Source organism: Pinus tabuliformis, chromosome 2_2, assembly GCF_031772625.1.
Source record: "Pinus tabuliformis cultivar Carrire ecotype Pingquan chromosome 2_2, CPIR1, whole genome shotgun sequence".
NCBI classification, from domain to species: domain Eukaryota; kingdom Viridiplantae; phylum Streptophyta; class Pinopsida; order Pinales; family Pinaceae; genus Pinus; species Pinus tabuliformis.
The window spans coordinates 149,830,760-149,852,798 of NC_142300.1; the positions used below are offsets into that span (position 1 = coordinate 149,830,760).

The following is a 22,039-nucleotide window of genomic DNA, read 5'->3' on the forward strand; positions in this document are numbered from 1 at the left end:
TATGATTTTTACACTTGTACTTTCTTTTATGCACAAGGAAGTTCCATTTTCTCTTCATAAGAAACTGTTATTGGGAATGAACTTTCTTATTTCTGGTCATTTCATGTACAGTGGATTGCTATCCTTCGTTTTTGGTGAGAATGACAAATTGGTGCTGGCATCTTTGAGCTTGCTGGCTGTCCTATTGCAAAGTAAAGGTAGTCTTCTATGTTGCTATCAAATATCAATACAACTCATGTTTGTCTGATCTATGATAGATGCCAACTACCACACATAAAAGGTTATTCCAGTTCATTTGTAAAGCTGCTTGTATTCTTATGCCTGCAGAGCTGGATAATTCATTGTTGGGTGTACTAGGGATTCTTCCTCAAAGAGTGCAACATAAGCACTTGCAGGTATTTGAATGTTTCCTAGGACATGTTGTTTTGTTTTGATTGTACATGCTTGATTGAAAAATCTTATCTGTTGAAAAGCAATACTTGATGGCATATTATTTGATTGGATAACATGCCCAACAGAATCACTGATCTTCAGTTACATATATCTCATATTCTCTGGATAGTGCTAGGACTTTCCTTAAAATTCTTATCTTTGATAAATAATCGTCTGTCATAGGTCTAATCTCTCAGAAAATTCCTTGTGTTGGGGCTGCCCATAGAAATTATAGAGACAGCTCAAAGTCTCTAACAGCGAAATGACAGGAATAACTTCCATGACTCATCCATGTAAAGAGTAACAATATTCCAAATGCTGTCAATTTTGACCAACAACTGCATATGTTGTCTAATTTTTAATTTCCCGATTGGAAAAAAACATGATATTTCATTGTTAAAAAGTAAAGAGTAGTTCAAGAATCATACATATTGACCAGAGATGTGGTTATGCAGAGAATCCCTCCCTATGTAAAGAAGGAGAGCCAGCATATTCACCTTGGTCCATATCTCAAGAACATGCATCTTTTCTTAAAAAGACAAATCTACCTGAATTTTTTTTGAAAATGCCAAATGAAAGGAAATATAATCCCCATTAAATCTATCGTGGCATAGTGATTTCCATAAGAAAGAAATGTCATCCAATCTTATGGCATACAAAAGGCTTCTTCTAGACTGTTGTACCATCAATCTTGTTGGAAATTGACAAGGAGATAGATTTAAAGTGAACAGTTCAGCAAACCCTAGTCAAGACAAGTAAAATACAGGAGATTTATATCAGCAGTTATTGATGATCTCAGGAGAGGTGAACCCATAACATGGTGCACTCAACAGTTACAAGTGCATTTTGGAGAGAGGTGAAACATATCAAAATAAAATTGCTACATAACCAAACACAAGTACTCAAGAGAAGTTTTCTTGAAACTTATTCTGTCTATTTTGAGCCAGAAATGAGTGCCTCACTTGGAGGTAATTTGGTTCATCTTATCTAAAAATTTTCCTGTCTATTCTTGGCAGGGTAGAGCACATCACTTGAGGATGTTGTTGGTAGTATTTGGTTGAGTAATACATCCAAGGAAGAGTTGTCGTATTGGACACTATTTATCTTATCCTCTAGTTCTATTTCAGACATGGAAGGATGCTATTATTGAGAGCCCTTTTAGTGATGTTCTTAGCCAAACTAGTGTGGCTTGCTTGGAGAATATTATGGTGAGGTTCTGGTGATTGATTTTGGCAGGTAACCAGGTTTATCTTCTATTTCAGATTATACCCTTTGAAATCTTGGTGCTTGTTACTGCTTTGATCAGAAGAGATGCTGAAGATCCATGCAAACTGCTTAACCAACACAAACAGGACAAGGGCCCTGTTACCACCCAATCTAGCAGGGATCCTAGGAGGGGTACCTAAAGGACAACTACTAGACCAAATGGCAACAACGGGACAAAGACCCATTGTCACCTCAGTCAGTGTCCCCTCTCTTTATGGACTTTCACCGATGGGAGGAGTCTTGGTATGAAGGAAATCACTAGAATGATGAGATAAATAATTAGGAATGGTGTGATTTCCAAAACCCCATTCATAGGAGAGGCTCAGATAATGACTTGTTTGCTTCAAAAGCAAGATAAGGGCTCTCCAAGAAAGGCTTATGGGAAGGAGGCCTAGATCTAGTTGAAAGGATACTCAATAGAGGAGATACACCCAAGTCAATGCTTCCTAGGGAATGGGAAATACCTCTCTTAAGGTTATGTAGGACAACAATCATGCAAGGATTTCGAGACCCCAAGCGAGACCTAAGGGGATCTGAGCAAGGCCTAGGGTTTGTGAAATTTCAAGGACAATGAGATGCCTAGGTCAAGCAAGGATGATAGGGGTCAAAGAATGATTAACTCTGAGTTTTCAAGAGAAAATGACCCTAGAAATGCCACTAACCAAGATAGGTGAAGGATAGAAATGGTTTTGGAGCTAGGGCTTGAGATTTCTCTCAAACTAGCCATGGGAATTGCCTCAAATTTGGAGGGCACTTAGAGGACTCACCAATGCAGTTGCCTACCAACTCGCTCTCAAAAACTCACCTCCTAAAGCAATTTGTGCTATGCCCTAGTTGGCCTTCTAGGGTTAGGGCAGAAAGAGGGAAAAAGGTGAAAGAAAAGGGTTTTAAGGTGATCAACTAGGATTAGGACCCAGTGCCTTGACAATTGGGAGAAATGGAGTCAAGATTGACCTTGATGAAGGAATTTCGCTCTATCAAGGAGTCTTATGCAACTTTCGCTAACCTTAATGAGGCAACAACCCAACAACAAAGGAATTTACACTTCGTTTGGCAAGATAATGGAGTTTCAAGGTTTGCAAGACAACGCAAGCCTCTAGGAACATTCATTCACTATATCTAACATGTAATGCATGCAATACTTCATAATCTCAGTGTTTTATGAATTTTGCATCAAATTAGGGTACAAGAAGATAATGACAAGATATTCCATACATTAATCATGTGACGAAGTAAAGAAATAGCATCAATGTAGCACTTACAAGATAGAGTGAATATATCCATCCATCATGTTTGCAAAATAGAAGCTCCAAGGTAAGGTAACAATGATCCAAACATTAAAATGCATCTAGAACAACCAATTTCGTCCATCAATTCCAGGTTTGAATTATTTTCATAAGAGAAATCCCAATCCAAATGATGATGAGTTACAAATGAGGCCTCACTTGTATTTATATGAGCCTCCAATAGTTCGAATAGGTCTAATTAGCCTAATGAGCCCCTAAAAATGACTCTAATGTGCAAAATAACAATAAAATTGGTGACAAGCGCACGAAATAGCTCAAAAGTACTTAACAAGCCTCCCTAATGAGGCTGAAACGATAGAGAAATGGTGCAATAAGGCTATTGGAAGGTGTAGATAAGTCCTCCATGTGCCAAATCACAAAGGAGGGCTCTCATGATGATGACCAAGGGTGTGGTCCTTGATTTCCAAGCAAAACATTTGTGGTGCTCCCAAGTGGATGTGGGGCACAGTGAATGGTCTCATGAGTCTCCAATTGGATCAAAGGTGTCGATACTCCATCCATGAGGGAAGGAGTGATGATACAAGCCCTCCCATGTCTCCCTAGGTGAGACAAAAACCCATTTGGGCCCTGGATCAAATGCCAAGTGTGTGGTGCAAGTATGTGGTCTTCTGGGCAATGTGGTCCAAGTACATCATCATCTTTGCATAGGTGGGGCACGAGCAAGCCAAATGTGGTGCCGAAGAATCCCATGGTGTGGCAATCAATGCTCTGCTGTGGAGGAGGCCCATGGCTCTCAATGCTCACCCTACAAGTGCCATCATGACCCTTTGGAGGACTTGGATCTTGTATAGGGAGGCCAAACCCAAGGCGAAGGCCCACCCACAATCCTATATAAGATCCAATGCATCTCCTCACCTGTAATGTCCCTTTTTGGGAACTTTGGGAAAATTTTTGAGAATTTTCTTTATAAAATTTTATGCCGACGTTTTTGCCAAAAACCCACAAGATTATACCAAAATGCACCAGTAAATAATGACCCATAAATGATACAAACACAAAAAACCCATAAATTCAAATAACTTCTGAAAATGCAACACAAGGGATGACTAAGCTTCATTTATTATAATATATCATGCAGAGTATAACTAGAGATATCTGAGACAAAATAGGAAAGATGATAGCTGAGTGGACCTTCAAATGTTTTATTGCTATGCTGATCCTGATCCTACAAAACTCTACAACGGCTGCACTCTCCCTCCAACAACAACTGCCATTGAATCACTGAAAGATGATGAAGCACCAATTGAGGACCTGAATGACCCTCAAACCAATATCCCTGAAGCTCTATGAAACTCCTAGATGAGGTCTCCTCAAAGAGAGTTGGGTTTTCGTCCAACTCTCAACAACATACCTGAGGGTTTTCGTCCTGGGGCTGCCAATGAAGTAGAGAACTGGGTTCTCAACCTCTCATACAAGAAGAATTATCAAATCCAAGATGTCTCCAAATGTCCTTCTCCTCCTTTTTTATAGATATGATGGATAGATCTCCAAGCCTCTAGAAGCATCATATTTTATTATTATTCTAGAAGCTCCTCCATTGACTTTATCAAGTGTCCCTTTAATTTTATTTTATTTCACTTAAGTCACTTTTGGCCCCTTTCCCCCAATTAGTTATTTCTCCTTAATTAAATGACTAATTAAATTTATTAAAATCATTTTTAATTAAAGAAAATGGAAAATCACCCACCATACTCCTTTTGGCCACTGGAAGTCACTTCTCAGCATCCCACCTTGTAGATCTTCTCGTTCCGGTTCCAATGAGCTATTTCATTGAGGTGTTCCATCAATTAATCTCCCCGGAACGCCACCTCGAGTATAATTAATTAAGTTAGGCTCCAATGTGACGAAACGAAAGGAAAACTGTGCAGATGATGGAATATGCCAAGCGAATGCCATCAAATCCCATAAAAACTCCTCAAAACTCCATCGGGACCCCTGGTGACATAAACCTGCTCCATTGACCTGGCCATCCCCTGCACTGGAAATCCACCTTGGCTATATTATGGAGAAAAATAAAAATGGGGACACAACATCACCTTCCAGTACAACAATTTCATTAGTGCAATTGAGTAAATGAGCTTACAAATCAAGGGCCCAAGTGGACACTTCATAGTGGCATGCCCTTCCAAATGGGCTTTAGAATGTACAAGTGCCCCCAGGCTCAAGAAGGAGGTTAATAAATGGCCCTATTAAGTGGTTTCAACGTCTAAGGGAGTGACAGGTCCACGGTACATCCATCAAATGTGTAATATCCCATTTCCGGGATATCCTTCAAACCCAAGCAAACTCCAACCAAACACATCCAAATGATATAGTGACCGGGAAACTCAAAGTGATAAAAATAACTGTGGTACAGCATATAATAATGTGAAGATGAAATATAAGCAGATACTCAAGAAATGCAGAGAGAAATGCTAAGCCATTTTATTATACTCAGTAATGGAATGAGTACAGGAGGTGATCAGAAAGATGGCACCTCGACTTACACAAGGAAAGTAAAGAAATACACTCAGAATAGCAAAGAAATGGCCTCTCTTTGAACTGCGTCCAAGCTACTGGAGAACTGCCGTGCTGCTGCTACTGCTGGAAATCAAATGAGGATTTGTGGCTCTTCCCCTCCTCAGAAAATGCTGAAACTCTAGAATCAGACTCTACTCAAGAAACCCAGAAAGCTTTTCTGAAATAGCCGACCCCCGAAAATCACCCCCCTTGGGGATCTACTTTGTCCCTCAAGTTTCTGCGCTGCCACTGAATAGAATCCACCAAAACTCAGCGCGAAACTCTGCCAAAATCCTCCAATATGCAAGAGTTGATCCCTTGCTCAATCTCCCAACTCTAATCATCCACAAAACCCCCAATCCGGAACTCCCACCAAAAGAACTACGTCCCTCTCTCTCAAGACTGCGCAGTCCTCAAATGCTCAGCTTCTCCACAACGCCAAAGATCAATCCTACTGCAAAAGACTGCTGGAAACTACCTTGCCTGAGTAGGCACTCGAAGTCCCCCGGGGCTAAGGGTGAGATCTCTGAACGGAGACACTCAATGCACTAAACAGTGCTGCAGACAGGCTAAACAGCCAGCGTGCTCCAAGTCGAAGTGACTAGCTCAAATGCACATAATCAAATGACAAAATGAGGAGGCTCCCCTTTCCTTTATAGCGTTGGCCTCTCGCAATCCCAAGGCCCACCTCCTCGAACGCAATCCCTCTCTTGCCACGTGTTCCTTTCCATCTGCGCAGTCCCTCCAAGTGTCTGCGTGGGCCCCATCTCTGCATGGTCCTTTAGCCCCCTTGGCTCCCCTTTAAGTCACAACGTTGTGCTACTAGGGAGTGACTTTATTCTAAAGGTGAGTTCTGTCCCCCTTTTCCTCACCTTTTTATTTATAAATAACTATAGAAGGCAAAATTGAGCAAAATCTAATATTCCAATTAGCCATGGCTAATTAGGAATATTATAGTCTCCCCCGGCAAAATGTTGCTTGTCCTCAAGCACCTAAAGTGATGGATGCTGCAAAATTTTCTCACTCTCCCAAGTGGCATCCTCATCCAGTAAATTCTTCCACCTCACCAAGAATTCCCGGACCATCCTGCTCTGCAACTGCCTCTCCCTGGTATCAATAATAGCCTCTGGCTGCAACACCAAATGCCCCTCATCCGTGGGTGGTAGCTCATCTGTCATTGTCACATGTTGCCCCAATGCCTTTTTCATGCATGATACATGAAAGACGTTATGAATCTTGCTACCTTGGGGTAGCTCTAACTCATACGCAACTTGTCCAATCTTGCGTAACACCCTGTATGGCCCATAAAAGCAGGGCTTGAGCTTCTCAGCCCCTTTTTGCTTCAGTGACGAATGTCGGTATGGCTGTAACTATAGGTAGACCAAGTCCCCTACCTCGAACTGTCTCTCCATCCGACCCTTGTCGGCATACAGCTTCTGTTGGTTCTGTGTTGTAGCCATATTACCCTTGAGAGCTTGGAGAATATCTTGACTCTCCTGGATCCAAATCTTGGCTCTCGGAGCCTTGTTAGCACCAAACATCACGTTAGCAAAAGATAAGGGATGATATCCATACAAAGCATAGAATGGTGACATACCAATGGACATGTGATGTGTAGTGTTATAGCAGTATTCCCCCAGGTGCAGCCACTTCAGCCATGCTTGCTGCTGCCCACTGACATAGTTACGCAAGTAGCCCTCCAGCCACTTGTTGTAACGACCCAGCTAAATTGATCCATTATATAGTATATAAGATTTATATTATAAAGTTCAATTATGTATTTTGTAAATTTAATATATATATATATATATTATAAAGGTTTAATTATACTTTTTATAAAGTTTAACTTATATATGTTTATAAATTTAAATTTTATTTATAAAACTTAACACATTTATTGTTTGAATTTCATCACATTTGGTCTTATTATAAGGTTTAAAACTTTATATAATGGATCAATTTAGCTGGGTCGTTACATACACCCCCCCTTCTGAGAACTTCGTCCCGAAGTTTAGAGTTTTAGGTTCAAGGTTTTAATGGACATGACCTTTTCTATCCCGGTCCCCAAGCTATTCAAAATCATCCTATACTCCCTAATCTCTTTTGCTCCCATCCTATCCGTCCTCTACTAGAGTATGCCATGGCGTCAGTTTTACTGACCTCTCCATTCATAAACTCTAAGGTGACAGCGTCGGTTATACCGACCTGATCCCCAGTAGGCATCCGGCAGTCATCATCACACGTCTAGGGGAGCGTGACTCGCACAGTCCTCCCATGACTCCAGGGTTCGGAGGATAAATGGTGGGCAACACCTCCACCCCTCCCAATAAAATTAGGGCTACTACCCTATCATAGGATCACTTTGAGCTTTAATTGATCTGAGGTTCTGTCGTCACGTGGTCATCCCGGTAACTGTGTATTACCTGCAATCAGACGCTTATCCATGCATTCGTAAAATGTGTATCAACATATTCAATAACTCACATATTATTCCCTTATGAATTCACCTATGATACTTTAATACAACATATTTTGTCATATTCCATGCATGTCTTTTGACGTTCATCTAGAATGTATTCACTTTCTGATCTCTATCCTATTGATCATATTTGACAAAATAAATAAATCCGGTCTATAGATAAATGTCTTTATTTTAACAACTATAATTTAGTAAAATGAACCACATATATCGTTTTGGTATCCATGTACCAGCAGAAATTTAAACATATATTATGCCATAAAGTTTCATGTTATCCATAATCATTCAAAAATGTTTCTGAGTCTCTGACTGTAGTGAAGTAAATATATACTAAACATAGTGTAAAGTTCTTCAAAATGGACATAAATTAGGGTATCTCCGACATATGTCCTCTATATCTTCCCAAGTTGCTGATCCAGGACTATACTTGTCCCATTGGACCTTAACTTGGTCCACCAAACGGTTCCTCAACAGTCGAACCTTTTGGCCTCTGCGTCAGCCTCCTGCTAACCTGCGTCAGCCCTAGGACCCTTTGCGTCAACCCTCTGAGGCACTGCATAACCTCTGGGACCCTCCGCGTCACTCCGGCAGCCTCTGCGTGGATGACGCAGTCCCTCTGGCCTCTGCGTGGCTTGAATTGGCTGCTGCTCTCGCTCTCTCTGCTTTTACGCTGGTCTTTAGTACTATATCTGCCTCTTTGTCTAGTAATCACTGCCCCTCGCTGCTGATCACTAATTCACTTTTGCTTGGCAACATCGCTCTAGCAAAATGAATGACTGATCACTATGGTGTATTCTCCAACTGACCCTTAAGCCTCTTATACTTTACTCGTTGGTCCTTCAACGACCGAGATTAAATCTCTAATCAACGGCTAAGATTAGATTTGGCTTGATCCATGACTTTTGAAACCTTCTAACCTAGTTTTATATTAATAACCATTAATATTTTATTTTTCCTAAGTTTAGACTTAGGAACTCCATTAAAAATGTTATTTATTTAATATCTCCCAAACCGTGTATAATTTATCCAAACCATTTCTGGGTCTTGGAGATCTCATGTGCTTTAGTCTCTCCACCAATTTTCATGGCTAGGGCACATCCAATGCTAGGCAGTTAGTCATGACCAGAGTGTCACATTGTCGGCAGGATAGGTTCCTTCTGCGACAGGCAGGGGATTTTGGCATAACAGGGTTGAATAGTTTAGCTACCCATAGAGATGAGACGGTTTCTATAGGGGAGGGTCATCCAGATCTTCCATTTGGTTTTAGTGATTCGTTGATGGTGTGGGGAACTTCACTAGTGTGGCAGAGTGATCAACAGGAGGAGATCAGGGGAGGCCTGGGTAGACGAGGGTTCAATCCCACCTAGATTTGATTGCATATTCAGGAGTGTACTGTTGTAGTGCACGAGATGGACTACTCAATAGGGAAATTTCATGGGGAGTTGGGTAGAAGCCTACATTATCATGATGCTCTACTTATTACTAGTATGCAGAGGGCTTCTGGTGGAGCAAGGTGAGCTTCACATTGATTAGGATGGGATCCTAGTATTGAGGGATTCCTTCATGTCAGGACATGTTGAGATTGGGGATGAATCAATGGTACATTTGGGACCTTGGTATTATTGGTGGTTACAGTGGTGATCAATAGTTAGAGAGGGCACTTGTTCGGGCATTGCTTGAGGACAAGTAATTTTTGGCATGGAAGACTGTAATGTCCCTTCCTAAATTATTTTGGAACAGGATTTATTTCTACATTTTGGGGGCCAATTTTGGTGAAGACGGGGCCCATTTGATTTTTGATAGAAGACTTAGGAGTTCGAGGCAAGTGAATTCTATTTTATTTTGTTTTTTTAATGATATGTAGGGACCACTAACATAAGAAATACACACTTCCTAAGCCAATGATTCAAAATGCTTGAGAGGGAAGAAAAAGTAGGAAGAAGGGCTCCACGAAAGTATAAAAGGAAAGCAACACACTTTATTTGGCATTCTTGACTTATCAAATTTGATTTTATTTCTCAAGCTGTTTAGCTGGGTCACTTGTTGTTTAGCAAGAGTTTTTGAAGCGAAGAACTCACCTTTTCTTCGGGGGACTTCGAGTGCCACCCTAGAGAGGTCCATCCATTATCATCCGGAGGAGATTTGTAGAGAGATTTCCAACATTTGTATTCAGTTCGCCCCAACAATGCGTATTTCTGGAGGACACAGTAGTGGATCTAGTGTGGTCAATGCAACATTCTTCCAGACGGTTATTGTCGGCATAAATTAGGAGAAGAAGGCTCAATAGATTTGTTAGCTATTGGGTGAGTTTAAGGGCTGGAAGTGGCATCGATATTCAGAAGTGATTTTGCAGACTCTGTGGCCAGCGCAGAAGAGAGAAACTGGGAATATGTGGGAGATAGAATTTCAACCTTTGGGGCTATTGCTTTCCGGGAGAAATAAGGGAAGTATTGGTGGAGTTGATTGCTACATTTTAGGAATGTCTGGGTAGGACTTTTCTGGTGGTTTGATAGGCAGAGTGCTTCAACAACTTTTAGAAAGCGCATGGATTTTGGGGGTCGATTTTGGAAGGTCAAAATTAGGCCAAACCATTTCTGGGTTTTTGTGGGTTTTGCCTGAGGAGCCTAGATATAAATTTGCAGAATTTTTTGAGCATCGGAGGTGGGGTTTTCAGCCATATCTTTGCAGCAGATAGTGCAAATTGCTGGGGACTGCACAATGCCTTTGGGGTCGATTTTGAGAGGTCAAAATCAGGCCAAACCATTTATGGGTTTTGCCTGAGGAGCCTAGATATAAATTTGCAGATTTTTCTGAGCACCGGAGGTGGGGTTTCAACCATATCTTTGCAGTAGACAGTGCAAAATTGTTAGGGACTGCGCAGTGCAGCAGTTGGTCAGTTGATTGTAGCTCCAGGTTGTCATTGCTTCACCTGGGCTTTGCTCCGCTTGCCTTTGAGGCAAGCCCAAGTGCATTCCTTCCATATTTTGTACTCTTGCACCAGTTTATAATAAAATGGCTTAGCTGCTTCCATATTTCTGATTGTTCTGGGTGCTTACTAAATTGTTTTAAAATTTCTGTGATGGAAATTGTTATTTGCTTGCATATCATTGTTTTTCCTTATTTGGAACATTACATACACCAACCCTTGGACTCCAAGTTCCCAAACTTTGTAGGAAAGCTGACCTTGTTTGGGTTTTGGGTATTTTTATATGGTTTTCTTACTTCGCTAACACCGTGGGCAATACCATAACCTTCGAAACACATTTGATCTATTGTCAGTATTCATCATTTACAAAAGAATATTTCTCAGAAATATTTTATTTTCACATGCGTTGTACATTTGTAAATATATTTGTAAACTATTTTTGTAAATAATTTTTTCTAACCATTGTTTTGCAGTTAGTTGGGGTTTGCGGTTTTATTTTAAATTTTTGTATATATTGGGGTCTTGGGTATTTTTATTTTCATTTGTGTAGGTGAGCTTAAAGAAGATTTGTTAGTGTTTGAGCTAGATCTAGGCCCTTGAGGGTAAGATCTAGTCTATAAATTTTTTGCAGGGCCAACGTAAAAATTTTTGTAGTGAAATTGGATAAACTTGAAGATCTGAAGCAAATAAAGTTTTAGCAAGGGTTTCAATTTTTATTTAGGGCCCTAAGCCCAGCGTCCACCCTCCAACCTAGCCGCTGGCCATTTTGGCCTCAACTCATTACTGTGGACCCCATAGGCCTAGCCGTAGGCCTGAAGGCTTTCTTCCTTTAGACATCTCCCCTTCTCTTCCCCCTGGGCACCCTTATACCTCTTTGCCACAGGCTGTCAAGCCTCTTTCCTTGCTGCCCTCCTCCTCTGCCGCAGCCTCCTATGTCCTCCGTGACCCTCTTTTCCCCCTCCTTATCCCTCTGCTGCCTCTTCCTTACCTCGCCGTGGGTTTCCTTAGGCCTTTTAGGCCTGGCTGCAGGCTTTAAGTACCATCTATTCCTCCTCAGCTGCTGTATCCTCTCTTCCGTGGCTCTCAGGCCTCTTGACATCCCCTTCATCCTCTGTCTTGGCCTCTATGTGGGTGCCGCAGGCCTCTTGGAGGCCATTTCTTTGAGCCGCAGTCCCAAGCCCTTGGAGGGTTTGCAGCAGGCCTTTGTGGCCTCCCTTAGCCTCTCTCCAGCCCTTGGAAGCCTGTCTCTCTCTTAGCTGCAGCCTCTAAGAGGCTGGCTGCCCTATCCTAGCCCCCTCATTTTTCCTCATCTCAGTCACTGTGGGTTATCATTTGATTGCTGAAGCTAACATTTTCTGTTTTGCAGCGAACTTGGTAAGTATTTATGGTTGCAAGAAGGTTCTCCCTTGGAGAAACTCTGAACAAAGGCTTCTAGTCATTTTCAAGGCCTTGAACCTATGTGGTTTGCCGTCAAGACCTGTCTTTTCTTCACTATTTACCAGCAGCATTAATAATCTACATAAAAGTGGTAAAATTTTAACTAAAGAGCTCTAAAAAATCATTGATAAGAAGTCTAAATTTATTGACTAATCATTGGAGAAATTGGGTAGGGATCTCTTTACTTGTTTCATAAATTTTTTGGTGACTGTCCACTATCTAAAAGAGACATCATAAGATCTGATATAAACAGTGACATAAGCTTCTTCTCATTGCTTGCTTTCTATTTTAAGTGCTCTCATATAAGTCAAAGAGGAATTGATAATTTTGGCACTGTTTTGGGCTTTTTGGTACAAGTAATCTACTGCTGTCATAAAATTCACTTGTTGCTTATCATTGGAACATAAGTAGCATAGAGTGTATACTTGCCCATGCTCCATAGATAATAATTGCTCACTGTGGAAAATATTTGTTTACATTGTCTAATGTACTATCGTGAAGAAGATTGTTAGCATTGGTAAACATTGGATAAGAATACTAACATTCTCTTGTTTTATGAGTTCCATAATCCAAATTGTGCACTAACAAGCTCACTATCTAAAGTACCTGACATTAATCCACTAATCTCTTTTTGCATGGTTTCTATTGCTTAAGTTGGTGTTAATTGAAGTGATCATCTTTTTGGACTTGGGCATATTGGCAAAATATTGGTTCTTTCACATTAGCAATTGAATGGGTAGCATCAGATGTGCTCTAGCCATGAAAATTGGTGGAGAGGCTAAAGAACATGAGATCTCCAAGACCCAAAAATGGTTTGGGGAAATTCCACCTGGTTAGAGAGATATTAAAATAATTAATATTTCTAATGGGGTTCCTAAGTCTAAACTTAGGAAAATTAAAATATTAATGGGTATTAAGATAAAATTGGGTGAAAAGGTTCTAAATGACCTGGATCAAGCCAAATCTAATCTTAGACGTTGATTAGAGACTTAATCTTGGCCGTTGAAGACTCAACAAGAAAAGTATAAGAGGAGGCTTGAGGGTCGGTTGGAGATACACCAAGATTGATTAGTCAGTTTGATCTTCTGGAGTGTGGTTTGCTGAGAAAATTCGAGCAAGTAATTAGAGTTGCAGCGAGGGGCATTGAGTGCATAACAGAGAGGCAAAGATAGTGCCGAAGGATCAGTGTTGAGGCAGAGGAGGCTACGCAGAGCCAGCAAGAGCCAAGATAGAACATTGATGCATGTTACCTACAACCATATGACATGACTCTTCAATATTGAATACAAGCATACATACCTCATTTTCCTTTGTGTCATCCAGACTTCCTGTAGCAGCTCTCTTGATTGAAAAAGTTTCAGCCCATTGCTTTGCCTCTTTTATGTTATCATACCATCATCCCTTGAATTCCATAAGTTTGGAATTCTTGATGAAACACTTGCTTCTCGTCATGATTGGTGATCCTTTCAATGAAGATTTTGAGGATCTAAAGTATCCCCATCAATGAATGTTTCCTTTTGACAGATGTATGGTGAACCTTGTACTAGATGACCTTGCCACTTATGTTTCCAATGAGATTCCCAAGAGCTATATCCTTGACTTCCATATATTCTAACCATTTTCTCTATGATGATGTCTCGAGCTAATGCTTCTATGATGCCTTGATGCATCCCATTATTTTACTTAGTGAATCATGATAGCCATATCTTACAACAAAAGACTTGGAACTTGAAAAGAACTTATGTAAAGAAGACTATCTCAGTAATAGAGATCTCTTACTTCCTATTTCTTGGACTTCTTCTTTTCAGCTTCCTCTACTTCTTGGGTGATATGGGCTTCTTCCCTCCTCCTTTTGTTATTGTCCTTGGTCTTAGGACAATCTCTTTTGTAGTGTCCATATTCTTGACACCCATAGCATTGGATCATAGCCATGTCCTTTTTCTTTTTCCGAGAATCAAAACTTCCCAAATTTTCCTTTTCTTCCTGTCATTGTAGCATAAGCTTGATTTTGCTCACATGCTCCCACATCAGATTTGGCCTTGTTAAGTTATGGTATGTTCTATGCTTATATTAGTTTACTTATCTTTCTTATTATTATCCACAGGTTAGCAATCACATGTACATAAATTAAAGTGTAGATAGAACATTAAACGATCGACAGAAAACAAGCCAAGACAAGAGACACAAGATGTGGCGGTTAGCCAGGGACAAACCCCAATGTGGGGAAACCCTTTGATCAAATCTTCCTTTATCTTCAATAATTCAGCAGAGAGAAATAGTACATAAATCTGATTTACATCAGCAGCAACAAACCCTAGATCAGTGGCATCAACATCATCGGCATCACCGGCATCAGTATCATTGACATCACCGGCATCATCGGCATCAACATCACCGACCTCAGCATCATCGACCTCACCAACATCATCATCATCGACATCGCCGACATCACCGGCATCAGCATTATCGGCATCATCATCATCGGCATTAGCATCATCAGCATCACCAACATCATCATCATCGGGATCACCAGCATCAGCCCTAAACTAGGGCAGTCAATATCTTGCAAACCGACCGTCGGATCGGCTTGATTCCTTCACCAAAAAATGCGGCCTTCTGAGGAGAGTCAGATCCACCTATACCGCAATTTAGAGAGGGAGAAAGATGGTCAACACTGGTCAAACTTCCGATCTGCAGTTGCAGCCCTAAATCTGCGTCCTTCCTTCCACACATGTGAGAGAAGAGTCTCTTTTTGCGCAGTAGGAGAAGAGCTGCTTTTCTGCGCAGGAGAGAGAGAAAGAGATGTGATGAGTTGAGTGAGTCCGAATGAGGAAAAGAACTCCTGTATTTATACACAACTGTTGATGATTGAATAGATGCGACTGTTGGGCTTCTGAGCCTACATGAGTTGTAGGTCGGCTTGATAATTATTCCATAATCAAAATAAATTGATATCTCCATAAATACTTATTGGAATCGGATGATCTTTAGATCAATCATACACCTCTCGACGAGAGGAATCTAATAAAAATATTATCAGCCATGAATAAGATGACCCACATGGAGTTTGTCCCTAGTTGCCATTTTTAACACTCCCTCTCAACTAGGGAGAACTCCATTTGCAATCTCTCTGTCGGTCGCTACTATTCATCCATCAAATGCACTGCCCTATATAGCTTGACCCCTGCTCTGCTCTGTTCTGCCTTGTTTTGATCTGCTCTGCTTTGCTCTGTTCTACCCTGCTCTGCTTTGTCTGAATTATGAAGAGGGAGAAATGATCGAGGGTGTATCATACTGACTCAAAGTCAGTCCCAGAGTGTGTACCACTGGTCCCAGACCAGTATCATCCTCCACTGACTCAAATTCAGTCCCAGAGTGTGTACCACTGGTCCCAAACCAGTCTCAACTGACCCAAAGTCAGTGTCATAGTGGGTACCACTCCTACTGCTGGTCCCAGACCAGTATCATTAGTCTCAGAGAGTGTACCACTGGTCCCAGACCAGTCTCAACCGACCCAAAGTCAGCATCATAGTGGGTACCACTCCTACTACTGGTCCCAGACCAGTATCATCAGTCTCAGAGAGTGTACCACTAGTCCTAGACCAGTCTCAATCGACCCGAAGTCAGCGTCATAGTATGTACCACTCTCACTGGTCCCAGACCAGTCCTCCACTGACTCGAAGTCAGTCTCAGAGTATGTACCATTGGTCCCAGACTAGTCTCAACCGACCCGAAGTCAGCATCATAATATGTACCACTCTCACTGGTTCCAGACCAGTATCATTGATCCTAGATCAATGAAGGTCATCCTAGCATAGGGAGTACGGTAGATACAACGATGCGTCCATCGGTACTATTATGGTCCCTATCCTCATTCCCCTGCTCATTAATCAGATGAGAGGTACTTCCCATGACTCTTAGACTGCATGGGCAGGATGCCTCGACAGGAGAACTAATCAATCCTATCCTCATAGGAGAACTAATCATCCTGCTACACAATCGTCATGGAGAACACATCATCCAGACCTCACAGGAGAACTAATCATCTTGCTACATAATCGTCATGGAGAACACATCATCCAGACCTCATAGGAGAACTAATCATCCTGCTACATAATCACCATGGAGAACTAATCATCCAGACCTCACAGGAGAACTAATCATCCTGCTACATAATCGTCATGGAGAACACATCATCCAGACCTCACAGGAGAACTAATCATCCTGCTACATAATTGTCATGGAGAACACATCATCTAGACCTCACAGGAGAACTAATCATCCTGCTACATAATCGTCATGGAGAACTAATCATCCAGACCTCACAGGAGAACTAATCATCCTGCTACGTAGTCGCCACGAGGTGACACAAGGAAAGTTTTGATTCTTTTACCTTGTTCGTCATATGTCGCTCCAAGAAGTACCCCGAACCCTCCCCCGGAGCTCCCAGAGCTCAATACATCATACAAGATCCTCATTAGAGGGTTTTCGAATGACACCAAGTCGTTCTCAGAAAGTAAAAAATTTGACCTTTCCTAAGGGCTTTGTCAGAATGTTGGCGACCTATTGATCTGTACCGATATGTTGGAGCCTTATAGCTCCCCGCTGCACCATATCTCAAATATAGTGGTACCTAATATTGATATGCTTGGAGTGATCATGAAATATGGGATTTTCTGATAAACGGATCCCGCTCTGGTTGTCACATAGAATCACGGTGGTATCCAATGTAAATCCAAATAGCTCACTAAAGAGCTTTCGCAACCAGACTACCTCACAGGAGGCCATGCTAGCAACAATATATTCTGCCTTGGCGGTACTCAGAGCCACCAACTTCTGCTTCCTGCTCATCCAGGATATCGAGGCAGATACTAAAGAGAACTAGCACTGAGAAGTGCTCTCCACACTGCTTGCTCACTCAGCATTCGAATAATCATGCAGTTTCATATTTTTTGGCAGTGTATCTCAATCCATGAGAGATTGTGCCCCGAAGACTTCTCAGAAGATTCTTGGCATCAGTGAGACTCAACCAAATATGAGCTCACCATGCTAACTGCAAAACATATGTCCGGACGGAGGTTCGCCAAGAACATCAACGCGAATGAGTTTATGAAACTTAGAGGCATTTCCCAAATCTGGTCCAACATCACTACCATATAACTTTTGAAAGTTAAGACCCTCGAGGTAGTCACAGGCTTGCAGTCCACGATACCGAATCTTTCCAATATCTTCACCACATATTTTCCTTGAGATAGGAAAATTTCCCTTGGCTTCTGCCAGACTTCAAGTCCTAGGAAATAGTGCATCAGCCCTAGGTCCTTCATTTCAAATTCAGAAGCCAACTCCCTCTTACATTTGTGAATGAGAGGGTCTGCACCTGTTAGAAAGAGGTTGTCAACATACAACACCAGTATGAGAGGTTTGTCATCTTCAACCTTAAAATAAAGGTTGGGATCGGCTTCACTCCTAGTGAATCCCAGCTTCATCAAGTAGGTATCGATCCTCTCATACCATATGCTCGGGGTGCTTGCTTCAGCCCATAGATGGCCTTCTTCAACCTGCACACATGAGGTTTTCGATCATAAATCTCAAATCCTTCGGGTTGCTCCACGTAGACCTTTTCTTTGATCGAACCATACAAGAACGCGGTCTTAACATCCATCTGATGTTGTTTCCATCCTTGTGAAGTCAGAAGGGCTATGATCGAGCGGATGGTGGTATATCTGGCAACAGGTGCAAATATCTCGTCATACTCTTTTTCTTTCAGTTCCCTGGTGTCAACTTCTTGAGAGCTCCTCACTGTAGGAAGATTGTTCACCTTGCTGAGAGCCATATCTTCGTCAAAGGTGACATCATGACTAATCACGACTTCCCTTTGACCGGCTACATAGATTCTATAGCCCTTAGTATTTTCACCATAGCCCACGAAGATTCCTTTCTTTCCAGATGCACCCAATTTATTCCTTTTCTCTTTCGGCACATGAAAATATATAGGGCTTCCAAAAATTCTAAAATGAGATATGTCAGGTTTCTTACCGGTGAACATTTCTTCAGGAGTCTTGGAACCCAATGCTTGATGAGGGCATCGGTTTTGTACATATACGGCGGTGTTTGCAGCTTCGCCGCATAGAAACTTCGGAAGTCTTTGATCAGGGAGCATGGCACGGACAACTTCCACAATCATACAGTTCTTACTTTTCGCCACACCATTTTGTTCAGGAGTATATGGTGTAGTAGTCTTCCTCTTAATGCCAGCCTCGTAACAAAAGTCATGAAACTCGTTAGATTCATATTCAGTCCCATTATCAGTCCTTAAGATCTTGATCTTCTTTTCGGTTTGATTCTTGATCAAGGCTTTGAAGTGTCGAAACCAAGAGAACACTTCATCCTTCTTTTTCAAGAAGTATATCCAAGTCTTTCGAGAATAGTCATCTGTAACAGTAAGGATATGAATATCCTCCCAAGGAGTTCACAGGCATCATACTAGATATGTCCGAGTGAACTAACTATAATATATCGGAGGTCTTGCTTTGGCTTGAGGGGAATGGTCCCCTTTTGAGCTTTCCTTCAACACATCCCAGACATACACCTTCTTTCTCTACTCGGAATTCGGGCATCCTTGTTACCCTTTGTCTTACATCGGGTAGAGCTTTATAATTAAGGTGGGCAAACCTCCGATGCTAAAGTTCGGACTGAAGAGATATGTCACAAGACATGACACCTAGCGGACTTCCACCGACCTGATATAATGAATCAACTCGAAACCCAAGAGTAAAGGCATCTTTAACATTGTTTTTCCATACACATACCTTGCCATCGCTGAGGGTCACCTTGTAGCCTTTGTCTTCCATTGCTGAGATGGACACCAGGTTCTTTTTGAGGTCAGGTACATATAATACATCCTGGAATTTCTAGCCTTCTTGAATGGAGGCCACCAAGCGCTTGTCGATAGAGTCCCGGATGATCTTCTTTGTCTTGACTTCATCGGTTTTCCATTTGTTGCTAGCAGCAGCGGGTGCATTTGATGGAGGCTCAACAATATTGTCTCTCACATGGTCCAACACTCCTTGATCTTCTAAGGTTAGATCGAGAGACATCTTCCATCTGTGATAGTCAGACTTCTCACGGAGCTTGTCTTTGGCGGGGAAGAGTGTTGAGGACCCCATAGTTCTTTTAGGATAGCCTTGCCAATCTTCTCTTTGGTGATTGCTCTTGCTCTTGCTCGGGCTTTGTCTTCACCTCAGCTCTGATACCATGTTAAGTTATGGTATGTTCTATGCTTATAGTAGTTTACTTATCTTTCTTATTATTATCCACAGATTAGCAATCACATGTACATAAAGTAAAGTGCAGATAGAACATTAAACGATTGACAGAAAACAAGCCAAGACAAGAGACACAAGATGTGGCAGCTAGCCAAGGACAAACCCCAATGTGGGGAAACCCTTTGATCAAATCTTCCTTTATCTTCAATAATTCAACAGAGAGAAATAGTACATAAATCTGATTTACATCAGCAGCAGCAAACCCTAGATCAGCGGCATCAACATCAACGGAATTAGCATCACCGGCAACATCGGCATCACCGGCTTCATCGGCATCAGCATCATCGACATCATCATCATCGGGATTGCCGGCATCATCGGCATCACTAGCATCATCATCATCGGCATCATCGACATCACCGGCATCAACATCATCGGCATCACCGACATCATCGGCATTAGCATCATTGGCATCACCGGCATCATCATTATTGGCATCACCGACATTAACCCTAAACTAGGGCAGTCAATATCTTGCAAACCGACCTCGGATTGGCTTGATTCCTTCACCAAAAAATGCGGTCTTCTGAGGAGAGTTAGATCCACCTACAGTGCAGTTCAGAGAGGGAGAAAGATGGTCAATGCTGGTCAAACTTCCGATCTGCAGTTGCAGCCCTAAATATGCGTCCTTCCTTGCACACATGTGAGAGAAGAGTCTCTTTTTGCATAGTAGGAGAAGAGCCTCTTTTCTGCGCAGGAGAGAGAGAGAGATGTGATGAGTTGAGTGAGTCCAAATGAGGAAAAGACCTCCTGTATTTATACACAACTGTTGATGATTGAATAGATGCGACTGTTGGGCTTCTGAGCCTACATGAGTTGTAGGTCGGCTTGATAATTATTCCATAATCAAAATAAATTCATATCTTCATAAATACTTATCGGAATCGGATGATCTTTAGATCAATCCTACAGCTCTCGATGAGAGGAATCTATTAAAAATATTATCAGCCATGAATAAGATGACCCACAGGAGTTTGGCCCTAGTTGCCAATTTTAACTGGCCTTTAGTCTAGATTCTTAATCTTGCATAGTGACCATAGATCGTAGAATGGAGTAGCTTCTTTCTTCCCATAATATACATGAAGTAAAATTACCCCACTCCTCCGGTAGTGTATTTCTCTATCAGACAGGACTTCTCCCAGATCTTAGATATACTCGTAAAGTATGAAGCTATTCGATCTTCCTTGACATCTTCAACTTGTGGAGTTCTTGCCTTAATGAGATGACTTCTCCAGCAGTGCTCACAGAATACAACTCTACCAGTTTGTGATAGATTTCTTTTGAAGTTTCGAGTTTGGATACATATGGGATGAGGGAATCTTTGATAGATTCTATGAGAATCCTTTGAGCCCTAACTTCCCCTTTCATATACTTTGCAAGATCTTGAGCATCTTCCTTTCTTGGTTTAGTGATAGATCCTTTGACATGTTCCATAACCTCATTTTCAATGAGATTCAGATATTTCCTTTTCTTCAATGCAAGATAGTTTGAAGCCCCAACCAATTTGTTGCTTTCCTTGCAGAAAGACATTTTGACAGATTTAGATGTGGAAATAAATATACTTAATTGTTAGGATTCTCCTTCTCCTCGATGCTTCCTTGACATTGATGATGATACAGAGAATAGAAAACTTTACCTTGGTTAAGATAGTTTTCTTCAATAATGATCCTTGATCCCACAAAGAGGGAGATCCCTTTGGATCCTTTGATGGTGGAGTCTTTGTTGATGAAGATCAATGATGACTTCTTGATGATGTCTTCAATGTAAGGACCTTGATTCGTAGTTTTCTTCAACTTGGCCTTCTTTTCTTGATGATGATCCCAAGACTTCTTTGTAGACTCCTTCTTCGACCTAGGGTTATAATGCTTCCTTTGTAGATCTTGAATTTTAAGATGATCTCTGCTTTGATGCCTTTCTTGAGATTTGATCCTTGAGCACCCCTTGATAAGATGCCCTTTCTTGAATTTGTCACCTTAGCTCTGATACCATGTTGAGAAATCTAGGGCATCAAGTATTAGTTGATTTCTCTACTTATGATAATTGTTTGTGAATGCTTTTTACTTCTTAGATTAGAATCTTCTTTTGCTTATGTTATTATAGTGTTCTTCTTCATCAAACAACTACCAATGCATAAACCATAAGAGACAAGAGACAGAGAATATAGGCTATCAACCAGGGCCAAAACCTCTCCCACTTGAGAGGAAAACCCAAACAAATTCTTCTTCTTATAGAGACTTCAATTGACGAATACCAAGACCAAGACCCTTGACCTATTTTGCCTCTCCAAGACCAAGACACAAAGCTTTGATGAGATTCCTTCTTGAATCAACCTTGATGCAATTTCCTCCTACTTTGGTCAATGCAAGTC

The 22,039-nt window shown here is 41.4% G+C and overlaps 1 protein-coding gene across 3 annotated transcripts in view; it reads left to right on the plus strand.

The window, feature by feature from the left end:
- The window catches only part of LOC149191873 (protein TRANSPARENT TESTA 9-like), a 488,249-nt gene that overhangs the window by 205,034 nt on the left and 261,176 nt on the right, over positions 1–22,039 (plus strand). For all 3 annotated transcript variants that reach the window (XM_089404399.1, XM_089404398.1, XM_089404400.1), the window contains exons 11-12: positions 112–197; positions 328–395. In XM_089404399.1, coding sequence (XP_089260525.1) covers positions 112–197; positions 328–395 — 154 coding nt within the window. The remainder of the gene's footprint in view (positions 1–111; positions 198–327; positions 396–22,039) is intronic.